The following is a 13075-nucleotide window of genomic DNA, read 5'->3' as shown; positions in this document are numbered from 1 at the left end:
ACTTTAGGTGGGCCATTACTATTCCATTTGACACTTTTTGCATTGTTATCGGAGTAAAACCAACACCGCGTCTCCTACGTTAAGGATTAAATTGGCCAATTAAATTGTGCCAACTCAATTAAATTATGCCAACTCATTTTAATTGTAAATTCACGAATTTGTAAATTCGTGAGTTTTGACCATTAAAAATTGGGGCTTTTGGGTCAGGTTGGATGTGCAATGAGGTGGCGCCCTTTGGTGTTGGTTTTGCTCCGATAACGGTGCAAAAAGTGTCTAAGTAGAATAGGAATGACCCACCCGAAGTGTTTAAATGGAACAAGGGTCACTTTAGGTGCTCAAGTGAAAGAATTGGATGACCACAGGTGTCTGTCGATGGATTTGGCCAAAAATATATATATAGTAATAGAGGAAAGACCATAAATAGTCCTTTAACTATGGGAGTAAGTCTAAAATGGTCCCTTAACTATACAATTACCGATTTTAGTCCTTTAACTATTCAAAAACTTATCAAATTTGATCTCCGTCTATTTTTTATACAAATAGCGTACAAACTCATAAACCTTCGTGAGATTAATGTTAAACCATTCCTCAAACCTGTCTCTCTCTCTCTCTCTCTCTCTCTCCCCGCTCTTTTTCCTCAAGTTCCTCGTGTTAAAAAAAAAAAAAAAAAAGCATTCTGGCACTGGTGTCGCTCTCAAGTCTCTGAAATTCGAAAAGACAAACTCACGCACACAATTTCGTAACTATTCTTCTTAAACACTACTAAAAACTGGCAAAAACCGACGGACTGTGTCGGTTATTTTTTGTGCAAAAATGCGCAAAAAAATATAATTATTTTTTATATTATTTTCTAAAATAAACCGATGGAGTCCGTCGGTTTTTTTTAAATTTTTTTTTTATTAAAAAACCGTCGAACTCCGTCTGTTTTTAGAGCAAAAAAACAGTATAAATTAAATCAATGTAAGTATATGAACAAAGAATATCAGCGGTCTAGTGATAAAGCCCTTTAATGTCAAGGAACATACTCGGGTTCTATTTCAAGTTCCTACATTTTTAATTTTTTAATTTCTTTTTTTACAAAACCGACAGACTCCGTCGGTTTTCTGTCGGTTTTAACCGATGTAGTCCGTCTGTTAAGAAAAGCTAGAGAGAATTTGAGGAAAAAAGTTGAGGTTAAAGAATGAACTTGAGGGAAAAGAAGCGGGCGGAGAGAGAGAGAGACAGGTTTGAGGAATAGTTTAATATTAATCTCTCGAGGGTTTATGAGTTTGTATGTTGTTTGTATAAAAAATAGATGGTGATCAAATTTGATAAATTTTAAATAGTTAAAGGATTAAAATCCGTAAGTGTATAGTTAAAGGATCATTTTAGACCTACTCCCGTAGATAAGGGACTATGACCTTTTCTCTACAGTAATACATGTAGTTTTCTGATCTTCTTTCCACAACTTACTTTTCTGATCATTGAACCACCCATTTGCTGTTACTAGAAACGTCCTCTTTGGTGTACAATTTCGCAAAGAAAAAAATCTAAGACTATGGTTTGGGGTCTTTTTCCTATTGACCAACTTCCAGGTTCCATACAAGTTTCTCTCTACTTGTAGTATTCTTTCCTTCAAAATTATTTCATTTAATGCCAAAATCATTTGCTCATAGCTGCTTCACATGGGGGTACACTTTACCTTTACCTAGTAACCAAGAAAGCAATGACACTTAAGGAATTTCTAGAATTCATATTGATTATTATCCCTTTTTTTTTGTCTTAACACTGACAACCTATAATGGGGTTTTTATCTAAGTTTAGAGCATATTTAAAAGCATAGAATCTATATAGGTGATATTTGGGATTAAGCACTCAAAAGGGTGTGACCTAGTGATCAATGAAATGGAAGGTTTAAAATCCCAACCGAAGCAAAAACACTAGGTTATTTCTCTGCCTAAGCCTTGGTGGGCTGAGTTACGGTACCAGTAGGTAGTTGTGCTGGTGGGAGGTAGCAAATACTCGGTGGAATAGTTGAGAGTCGCGTGTAAGCTGGCTCAGGCATCACCATCATAAAATAAAGAAAAAGATTAAATAAAAGAAAATGATACTAGGATTAAGTCTTAGTTGCTGTTATTATGCTTATATTAGGTTTGGTATTTAACAAGAGTCTCTTTGGTCTGACTAGAGACTTGTATTTTAGTGTAGGATGATTTATAGAAAACCCTAGCTTTAGAGAACCTCCAAGTTTGCCTTGAAAAGACAAATTGCACCTTGGGGTTTGGCATAGTGGTCAATTTAATTGAGATGAAAATCATGGGAGATTAGTTTCAAATCCCATTAATGGCAAAAAAGATTAGGTGATTTATTTCTAACTATCTAAGCCGTGAAAACCATGGGGTAGTAGGTATCCAATGGATTGTTGAGGTAGATCAGTTTATAAGAAAAAGACAAATTCCTATTAATGGCAAATAAAGATTATATCAATATAGGACCCAACTAGTTGGGCTTTTTATTGATTGAGCACTCTAACTATGCACAAACAATCAATTGTTTCAGTCAAGTTACAACTTACAACACAATATTTCATGGAGAAAAGGACAAAAATAGTCCCTTAACTTAGTAGGTTCAAAATAGTCCCTAATCCATGCACCTGGGCTGGTGGGGTCCTTTATGTAGGTCCGACAAAATATTCATCGAATTGTTGAGGATGAGAACTATGAAAAAAATGAAAAAATTAGCGAGAACTTAGATCGGTCAAATAACTGGACACCTTATTATAAGAAAAAGACAAATTCAACACAAAGATCGACGGACTATTATTTTGCTAAGAAAATACACTAGATTCGTTTTTTACAAAACTGAGAAAAATAAATACTTCCGAAAAAAAATATTTCCGCGCATTTTTCCTCAAAAATAACCGGACTGTTGGTTTTCGTATAAAAATTAAAAAAAATAGTGTCCCTCGATTTTATCCATAGCAAGACCGCTTGTTTTTGGTAACTTTTTTTTTAGTTGAAAAGTCTAGTGTATTTTATTTAGCCGATAGATTCTTTAATCGGCATAACATTATCAAGTTGGCTGATTGACCGTTTCTTTAATAATTGTGAGCATTTCTCACTAATTTTTTCTTATGTCCTATTAATAACACATATAAATGCACAAACAATCACATTAACGACCAAAACCGTTAAGTGTTTCAGTATTTTTAACAACCCTCATAGTTACAATTTTTGTTGACTTATGGCAACACAAAACCGTATTTCATTTTGAACCTACTCTCATAGTTAAGGGACCATTTATGTCCTTTTCTCACATTTCATGTATGAACTAGTTTTTCTAATGTAGAAAGTTGAAACAAGTCGTTCATGGCTTTTGCTGATCACATTTTGTTAATGACTTTCGTTGGCTGGAATTCTGACTGATTTATCATCTTATTAATTTTTTGGTATTGTCAATGCACTGATACACTGCTCGTTGTTTATGTGACAGGTGAAGATGATTACTATTTTTTCAATCAAGGTGCATATAAAGTGGGTCGAAAAGGTAATCATTCTCAATCTTGCACTCTCAGAGAATTTTCCTAATTATGAGTTTATACTCTAATAGCTTGTTTAGCACTTTTAGAGTGTTTGGATAAGATAAAAAAGTGCTTTTAAGCACTTGTTTTTAATCAAAATAATAAAAATAAGCCAAAAATAACAAAAATGCTTATAAGCCAAAAGCCATAAGTTAGAGTTGAAGTCTTATTATATTTATATCATATTTTTTATCTTGTTTCCCCTTATATTTTCTATATGCCCATTCAAACAAAATTTCTACATGGCTTTTATGCCCATCCAAACAGAAGGTTACTCTGGGATGCTGTCACTGCTTACTTTTCTGATTAATCTTGTTGATGAGATGACTTAGATGTCTCACTTTCTGATGTGATCTGAACTTGAGTCCAAGTCATGGGTCATGACAATAGCATTTAACATGCCATAGTTGGTGTGCTGATGGTTCGTTGTAGTTAGGCTTAATACATACTTTACTGCTAACCTGTAACGAAGATCCTTCCAGACACTGTCCTTCACGGGCAAACTTCTACTCATCAAAACTATCCCCAACCGTGTCTAACACACACCACGCTTGCTCAGTTGGCATGCACATTTTTTACCAACAAATGAAGCGCGTGAACAAGAGAAGTTTAGTATCAGATGCATTATTTGAGTGACACGTGTTTTTATTTTTATTTTAATTGGGCCATCTTCTTCCTTATTTAGACCCACATTATTTCTGCCATGGCTGCTCCACCACCCTATCTCTCCATCACCCAGTACAATATTATGTAAAAATCACCAATTCCTCTTGGCATACAATTCATAGCCACACAGTTAGATACAATAAGAGATCTTAGTTGCCAGAGGTTAAGAATTAACCCTCTCAAGCTGGAAATTCTGAATAAGGGCAAAGCCTGGCACTTTCCAATTTTCAGCTCCCATGGTCTCCAGAAAGTGCAACGAGTTGGGTTAAAATCTTTCCCCAAGAAAACCTCCGGTCATAATTATTGGCGGCATTCACAGGGAATGATTGGGAAGTAATTACTGGCTTATAATCCCAACTCCGTTGCAACGTTACTGCTTAACTCACATTTTGTCAAAACATGTAGCTTTTGCTGTTTTAAGTTGAAACGTTTGATGCGTATGATCTCCTCCTCTACCATCTCTCCTATTTTTATCTGCCATGGCTTCTGGGAAGACAAAAGAGAAAATGCGGGGGTGGTCTTCTGCCATGTAGATGAAGATGGGGAGATGGGAAAGATGAGGCTGTAATTGTAATTTTAAAATTTTATCCTTTCTTTAGTTAATGATACGTGTCACAGACTCATTGGTGTGTGACATACACTTGTTTGAAAAAAGTGATCAAACACTAACTTGTTTTTAAAAAAATATTATTATTATTATTGTTATTATTTTTGGTTATCAAAAAGACACAGTTGTGGAAAGTTTGGATAGTAAAAGGTTGTCCGTGAAAGAGGGGTGTGTCAAAGGGATTTCGTTACAAGTTTGGAGGGGAAAGTATGTATTAAGCCTTGTAAATACCATGGTATGAAAACAAGATGGAGGCAGTCAATGCTCACCATGACTAAGTGCTAATTATCCCAATATTTTAGTAATATAATGATATGAAGAACATCAATAAAAGAAGTGACTTAAATAGTCCATTGAGCAGTGAACTCAAAAAGCTTGCCTGGAATTAATTCTGCACAGCCTTTGCTACTAATATCTGAAACAAAGCTACTTTTTCCATTCTAGATGTTCCAAGAACCACCAATGTAGAGCATTTTGATGGTCTTTTAACTAGTCAAACTATGCTCAACGGTAAATGTCTTTTTTATTTACATAGTTGGGCCTTTTTATCCCCAATAGATTCCCCTGATAGCCTTTTAGATTTTGTTTGCTCTTTAGTTATGTACTAGATCTGACATTCTTGTGCTCAATCTTTTGTAACTACTTTGCATCTTCTGGACTCCTTGAATAGAATCAATTACTTAAAAAAAAAAAAAAAAGAGCCACCAAATTAAGTGTTGTTCTTTTTCCCTTTACTTGGGACTAGGAGACACAGGTTGTCTGAGCAATGCATTGGATCGACTTTTGCATAGAGGTTCTTTGTAAAGAAACTCTCTCTCTCTCTCTCTTTGTGGGACATCTTTTATTCGAGAGCAGCAGTTTTGCCATCAGGCCAAGCCTCTCAAATGTCTTAAGTTAGTGTTTTTACCCTTTTCCTATGATCTGCCTTTTGGTACTGGAAACTTGATTGAAAGTTTCTGATAGACTCATGGATAGATATATCACAATCATGTTACTGATTAAAGAGTCAAGATTGCTGGTACTCTTGTAATAAGGTGAATGTCTGGCTATCTATTGGTCAAAATGGATGAGTCATTTTCTTTGAAGTTTAGTCAATAGTGAGTTTTGGAAGGGGACCGTTGGGTATGATGATGTAACTATTTCCTGGTGGTTGCTTCTTGTTTCCAGCTCACACGGTGTTCTAGTTGGAGCGAAAAGCACAGGAGCACTAAATGGGTAATTCTTATGTCATAAATAGATAGATATTTACCTATGCAAATTTTATGGCTAATAGGACCTTGCGGTGCTGGGGTTGTAATATTATCCGAGTAAGAATCAAGAAGCAACATTTGATATAGTCAAAATTTGTTAGCTGTCTTAGTGAAAGAAAGATGAGAAACGAATGGAGTACTTAAAAAACAGAAGAACTGGAACCTGGTAGGAGTCTGTGTCTACACGTAAGGAACGAAGACAAGTGGTGAGGGAAATGTGATGGAAGGATAAGATTGTGTGAGAGATGATAATCATTTTTGGCAGTTTCTTGATCTGTAAGCATAGACGGACCTACCTATGAGGCTTAGGGTTCCTTGGACCTGTCCCTACTCCAGAAAGTTGCCGTATATGTGTGTACATTTGCATCTAAAATGCTGATATATAAAAGCTTTGGCACCTGCCATCATAGCTGACAGAGGGAGGCCTGTGAAGGTCTTTTGTGCATCCTTCCAGAGTTTAGAGTACCGGAATTTGAACTTGCCATGAACTGACGACAACAACATACCCAGTGAAATCCCACAAAGTGGGTCTGAGGAGGGTAGAGTGTATGCAGACCTTACCTCTATCTTGGGAGGTAGAGATGCTGTTTCCAGGAGACCCTCAGCACAAGGACAAGCAATTCAAAATAATATAAAAAGTCATGGAATAATACTATAAAAACATGATAAAGATGTCTGAGAAAAAGGAAGCCGTAACTACCACAATTAATAAGATAATGGAGGGGTAAGAAACAACATATAGTAGTAGAAATCGAAGGACAAGAAACTACATAAAGTAATACTACGACTATTAATATGAAAGAATAAGTAGGACAATGCTCAACTACCTACTAACCATCTACTCTAATCCGTCCTCCATAACCTCCTGTCTGAGCCTCTAAGGTCATGTCCTCGGTCAGCTGGACCTGCGCCATGTCCCGTCTAATCACCTCTCCCGAATACTTCTTCGGCCTACCTCTACCTCTCCTGAAACCGTCCATAGCCAACCTCTCACACCGCCAGCAGACTCACCTTCTCGTTTTTCCTCTTTTTTTTTTTCTTGTCCCTCCCCCCCAAAACCCGGACCCCTCTATTTATGACTTCACTTTTTCTTGATTTCTTGTTACCTTTTTTTGTAGTTTTTTGTAAACAAGCAAACTTTTATCTCTTATTTTCCTTTATTCTTTTCTTGTTTTTACTTTATTCTACTCAAGACTCTATTGATATGTAACAAAACTGACAGCCCTTTTTCAGTTTGTTGGAAAAACATATCTTTCGAATTGAGATGGAGAAATATATAAAAAATTCAAAGGGCAACTAATGTAATTAAACAAAGACATATTGAAGTGTAGTAATTCTTTTCATCAAATTATCTAAGTGATAAATGCCCTTTCTTGCCTTGTTGTCAGTTTATTCATTTTTTCTCTAATTTATTTAGTATATGTGAACTAAGAGAGAACAAACCAGACTTATTTTCATCTTGTGAAGATTACCCTAGTAATACAGACCGAAATTAATCCAAAACTGATGAACCGACCAAATGCACACTCTTGTTCGGTCAGTATGGTGATTGACATAGTTACATTAAAGGCGGTGGTACACCCAGGACTTTCAAATCCTAGGTCCACTTTTCTTCGTAAGATTTTGAGAATCTTAATCTTGACAATTCATCTACGGTATTGTACTATTGCTATTTGTAGGCTTCTCCTTTTTTTTTTTTTTTTTTTTTGAGAAGGTAACATGTTGTATGTATTAAACACAAAACAGTACATGGGTTGTACTGAAACCATATTTACAAGTGAACAAAAGAGAGTAAAACCAGTCTACAGTTCTAACAGGAACCTAATGAGTCTAGGATAGATATAGTATGCTTTGGGTAGATCTGGTTGCACCAAAAAGAAAAAAGCTTAATACAGTTAAGTTTGATCTCCTGCATTGTGTTGCTGCTGTTCTCAAAGAATCCTTTCTTTCCAAATTTCCCATCAAATGCAAGCAGGGACCATCCTCCATCCGTTTATGTCATCTGCTCCTCTCCAGCTGCCTCCCAACTAAAGAGAGCTTCAGTAATCTTTCTAGGCATTTTCCAGGCTATGCCTCTGAGTAATGAAGACCTTCCATAACTGATCAGTTATCCTGCAGTGCAAAAATAGGTGACCAACTGTCTCTACTTCCTTTTCACAACGAAAACATCTTGAGCACATAGACCAGTTCCTCTTCTTTAAATTTTCATATGTGAGCACAGCTTCCTTTGCTAGTAACCATGAGAAGCATGCAACCGTGTCTGGTGTCTTGGTCTTCCAAATATGCTTCTAGGGTCAGTTGGTGACTTGAGGTGTTGGTTAGTTTATCATTTTATAGGCTGCATTAACACTGAAATTTCCACTGCTATGTCCCAGCCATCTCAATGTGTCATCTCCGTTTTGAGTTCCTGCGAAGTTATCCAGTTGTTTGTAGAACTCAACCATTCTATTTATCTCCGAATCATTCAGGTCTCTTCTGAGTATCAAATGCCAACCTTGAGGTGACCACATTTCAGCTATAGATCTCTGTTGGTGATGAGCTAAAGCATATATGTCAGAGAATAGATCCTTCAAAGCTCCATTCCCAGCCAATTATCATTCCAGAAGGATGTCCTGTTACCATTTAGCACTCTGATTGAAACTTGACTCTTTAGAGCTGGCCATAGTACCCTTATAGACCTCCAAAGACTAACTCCATAAGCTGAGTTAACTGGTTTAGTCATCCAGTTGTCTTCTACTTCATATTTGGCTTTGATTACCTTGCTCCATAACCTTTGAGGGTCTTGAGAGTACCTCCATAACCACTTCAATTTGAGGGCTTTGCTGTGATTCTTCAAATTTCTAATTCCCAATCCTCCTTGAGCCTTGCTGAGAATTATCTCTTCCCACTTGACCAAGTGATAGGCCTTTTTTTCTTTTTTACCTTGCCACAGAAAGTTCCTTCTTATGCTGTCCAATCTTTCAATGACCCCCACAGGAATGGGAAAAAGGGACGTCATATAGGTGGGTAGTGAGTCTAATACAGAGTTAATCAGAGTGAGCCTTCCTCCCATTGACAAGTATTGACACTTCCATCTTGAGAGCTTCTTTTGACATTTCTCCAGGACATTGTTCCATATTTGAGTAGATTTTGACTTGGCGCCCAGTGGCATGCCAAGATAAGTAGTAGGAAGAGTCCCCACTTCTTCCCTCAAGATCAGTGCCAAATCCTCCATGTTTGTTACTTCATTAATTGGGAAGAGATGAGTCTTTCTCCAATTAATATGCAGCCCAGAAATGCCTTCAAAAAGGCCCAGTATAATTCTCAAAATTCTCAGTTGTTCCACTTCTGCATCACAAAAGATCAAGGTGTCATCAGCATATTGAAGATGCGTAATCTCTTGATTGTTGTGCCCATTCATGGCTACCTCAAAGCCTTTAATCCACCCATTAAGTTTGGCTGTTTTGACCATGTTGCTCACATCTATGTTGTGGGATTTGAGAGGCATTGTTGTGCCTTACCTTCCGTCAATTGAGAGTACATATTTTTTCAAATAGTACTCTTGAGGTGTTGTGCTAAAAAGGTAACCTGTACTGCACTTAAACGTTTTGTTTCACAGGATGTGATGTCATTGTCAACAAGGATAAAGGAGTTTCAAGGATCCATGCAGAGATTTTAATAGATGAGATGATTTCTTTGGATCATTCGTTGAAGAAACCCTCAAATATTCTGTCTAAAGTACGTATAAAAGACTGCTCAAAGTATGGTACATTCCTCAACACGGATCTGGATTCAAAGGAGAAAGTTCATGAGTTTCCAAATAAAGAAACAATGCTTAAGGATGGGGATCTAGTTTCTTTTGGAACTGGTAATACAACTTACAGGTGATTAAAGTTACATATTTGTAACTCTTATCTCCTATATAGTACTCTTAATTAGTGGACCATCAAGCCCAGTGAACAGGAAATTGATGTGATGATTTATATCAAACAGATTCTCCTATGTGTCCTTCATATTTTTCATTTGCTCCCCGAAGCATTCAAAGACAAATCAACTTATTACAAAGAAGGTGTCATCAATAGGTGAGTGATCATTTATGCTATGTACATAAATATCTGTTCAGATGGTTATGCACTTTTGTGTTTCAGGCTGCTTATATTATTTCCAGTGTGATCTGTTGAATTCTTGATGCGTCTTTGTTCAATTCTTTTCTTCTGCTAATGTTAAACGATTGTTTCCTATGATGTGGAGAAAATGATGCAAGGAATGATCACAAGTCAGGAGCCAAAAATAAAATAAAGATTTGATGTGAATCATATTAGTCTTTGATGCACAAATTATGTTGCTGTGGTCAAAAGGACCAAAAACTGCAAGAGAATATCAAAATTTGACCTCATAGATAACCCTCGAGACCAGATTCGCTACTTGTTTTACTGTTGTTACATTTAAAGAATAAATTATATTATCAAAAAAGATTAAATACCTATATTATTTGTGTTCACAAACACAGAAAGTATCTTGAATGCTTTCATGCTTTTTTGGCAAAGTATCTTTCATGCTTTCATGCTTTTTTGGCATGCAGTGATCATAGTAGTCTAAAGTTGAAAAAGCACAAGGAACAGGGAATACCTAGATTATATTATAATCTCAAAACTCACAGTGCCAATTTTTTCCGCTATATGTATATATATGCGCAGAGGATACCGTATTCCTAATATTATCAATCTCATTGCAGGCGCCACTATAACTAAAAAGTGGAGTTTGGACTGCTCACATGTGCTTGTAGATTATACTTGCAAAAATCTTAGGTGATTTATATTTTATACAAAGAATACCTCAACCCAACTATATTGAACCAAGGGTTTCCCAGCGACAATAGCATCAATCAGATCCTCACTCAGCAGAAAGGAGTCACACCTAAGATTTTTGCAAGTATAATCTGCCAACAAACATGTCTATTTGCAATTAGAGTTGCTGATATCTAGATCAAAATTGTAGTTTAAAGTTGTGAGACTGTAACCAAATGTAAATACATGGCAATCTTTACGCATAGATTTACTAATGTGAGGAATATGATTTTACTGTTTCATGATTTTGCTTTTCCTGCCTTATATTGTGTCAGATCTTTGTCCTTTCCCTTCGTTACTCTGAAGATTTGAGATAGTTATTCAATCTTCGACAGAGATCCAAACATAAACATGTGGGTATCATTATTTTTGGACGTCATAATTTGAGTGATATAATCAATGGTAGCGTTATGCTTTTATTTCTGTGATGTTCAGTAATATCAGATAATCCTGTGTTCCCATTGCATCAGGAAAAAAATGGGTTTAGTTATTTTTTTTTTTTTTTTAAATTTTTTTTTAAAAAGCCAAAGATTAAGCACAAGTGTGGTCTGAAATATTATCTCTATGCATTATGTTGGTGAAGAAGCCAAAGATTCTTCAAGGAATTAGTACCCCCACATTGGTCATAGCTTGCGCTCTCGTTGGCTACCGACCGTGGAGAGCGGTTCTTAATCGTTTCCGGGCGAGCCAGGAAACCGGGGGCATTTAGGCCGGGGGGTTTTCGCGGGGGAAAGGAAAATCCGGCTGGGAAGGTTTTCCCTCCTAACCGGGGGGTTATTTGGAAAGAGGAAACAAAAGAGCGCCAAGGGGGCGAACTAGATATTGAAAGTGGCAAAAAAACCCTTTTTTTTTTAGTTTGCTTTTGGTGTTCCCACAGACACCCGTTTGTAAGAAACGGCCCCCGAGAACCGTTTTTACGAGGTTCTCTTCCATACTTGGGTTTTTTACCCCGGGGCTTTTTTCCCCCCAACCCCGTTAGTAAAATTAATTTCCTTATTAAAAAAATACTGGGGGTGTAAGTTTAAGGGGGGGCCCCCGTAGGTCACTTTAAGTAAGGTTTAAATTTTTGCCATCCGGGAAAAAGATTTAAGTACTGGGGGCTATCGGTGCGTGGTTGGGGAGACGAAAGGCCACCGTAAACAAAGGGGGGCGGGGGCCCCCAGGGTTGCTTCCCGGGGTGCTACGGAGGGGGTGCCACCAAAAACCCCTTTAAGGGGAAGTTCCCCCCCAAAATAACCGTTAGGCCGACTAGCCGACGGGGGGGTGTCGCCCCTAAGATTTTCTCACGTTCGTTTAAAAACAGCCCGAGACGAGAATGTCGAGACGGACGCGGCCCCACCCGTGAGGACAAGGGTTGGGAAAGAGGAACGGGGTAAGGGGGGGCCCCGTGGAAGCAAACGGGGGTCGGATTGGAGGGGTTCGGGGAGGCGGGGAGACACGATGCCCCGGCGGAAAGGGAGAGGTCGTAGGGGCGGGTTTCCCCACGAGGGGTGGGGAGGCCGGGATTTCGGGGGAGGTAATTAGACACCAACGGGGGGCAACCCGCCCACCGAGGACACGACCTTAGATGGGGCCGAAGGGCCCAAATTAAGGTAGAAGGCTAGGGAGAAGTCTCGTTATCCGTTCTTTTAGTGGGCGCAATTTCAATATAATTTTTTGTGCTCCGATTTCGTTATTATCCCTTATTTCCCCATGCTTTGATTATCCCGTGTTATCTCGCCTTTCCCATTTCGCCATTATCCGTTATTTCCCCCGTGTTGATTATCCCCCCGGGTTTTCTCCCCGGGTGCTTGCATTATTTCTTCCATATCGCCGAATCTCTTATCCGAACCCCCTTAACCTTATCTTACTTCTTTTTTGCTTTTTTTCGGCCGAGGGTCTTTTTGGGAAAAGTTGGCCCCACTTTTTTATCCGTTACCCGTGTTGTGATTATCCCGTGTTATCTTGGGGCCGCTTGCATTATTTCTTCCATATCTCCCTTGAATCTCTTATCCGAATCTCTTAACCTTATCTTACTTCTTTTTATGTTTTTTTCGGGGAGTTCTTTTTTGGGAAAGCCGCCCCCGGGGGGAGTAAGGTCTGCGTAACTTACCCCCTTCCCCGCATTTTTCACAAGTGGGTTTCACCGGGTTGTTGTTGTTGTTGTTGTTGTAAAAAGGGGGTTTCA

The 13075-nt window shown here is 38.0% G+C and overlaps 1 protein-coding gene across 1 annotated transcript; it reads left to right on the top strand.

Moving 5' to 3' along the window:
- The first annotated feature begins 1454 nt into the window (after nucleotides 1–1454).
- LOC132047625 (nibrin homolog) lies at nucleotides 1455–10873 on the top strand. The gene is made up of 5 exons (XM_059438643.1): nucleotides 1455–1574; nucleotides 3472–3525; nucleotides 9681–9945; nucleotides 10055–10143; nucleotides 10797–10873. Exons 1-5 carry the CDS (start codon nucleotides 1538–1540, stop codon nucleotides 10871–10873), a joined length of 522 nt encoding a protein of 173 aa, XP_059294626.1. The 5' UTR covers nucleotides 1455–1537.
- Nucleotides 10874–13075: the final 2202 nt, after the last annotated feature.

Source organism: Lycium ferocissimum, chromosome 2 (genome assembly GCF_029784015.1).
Source record: "Lycium ferocissimum isolate CSIRO_LF1 chromosome 2, AGI_CSIRO_Lferr_CH_V1, whole genome shotgun sequence".
Taxonomy (NCBI): domain Eukaryota; kingdom Viridiplantae; phylum Streptophyta; class Magnoliopsida; order Solanales; family Solanaceae; genus Lycium; species Lycium ferocissimum.
The sequence above is the reverse complement of the archived record's forward strand: the minus strand, read 5'-3'. Positions and strand labels throughout refer to the sequence as shown.

Bases quoted from the DNA above. Each gene is read 5' to 3' on its own strand.
- LOC132047625 (XM_059438643.1), top strand. From the start codon at position 1,538: ATGGTTTGGGGTCTTTTTCCTATTGACCAACTTCCAG. The intron at 9,946-10,054 runs GTGATTAAAGTT...TATATCAAACAG, and splicing joins ACTGGTAATACAACTTACAG to ATTCTCCTATGTGTCCTTCA. The intron at 10,144-10,796 runs GTGAGTGATCAT...ATCTCATTGCAG, and splicing joins AAAGAAGGTGTCATCAATAG to GCGCCACTATAACTAAAAAG.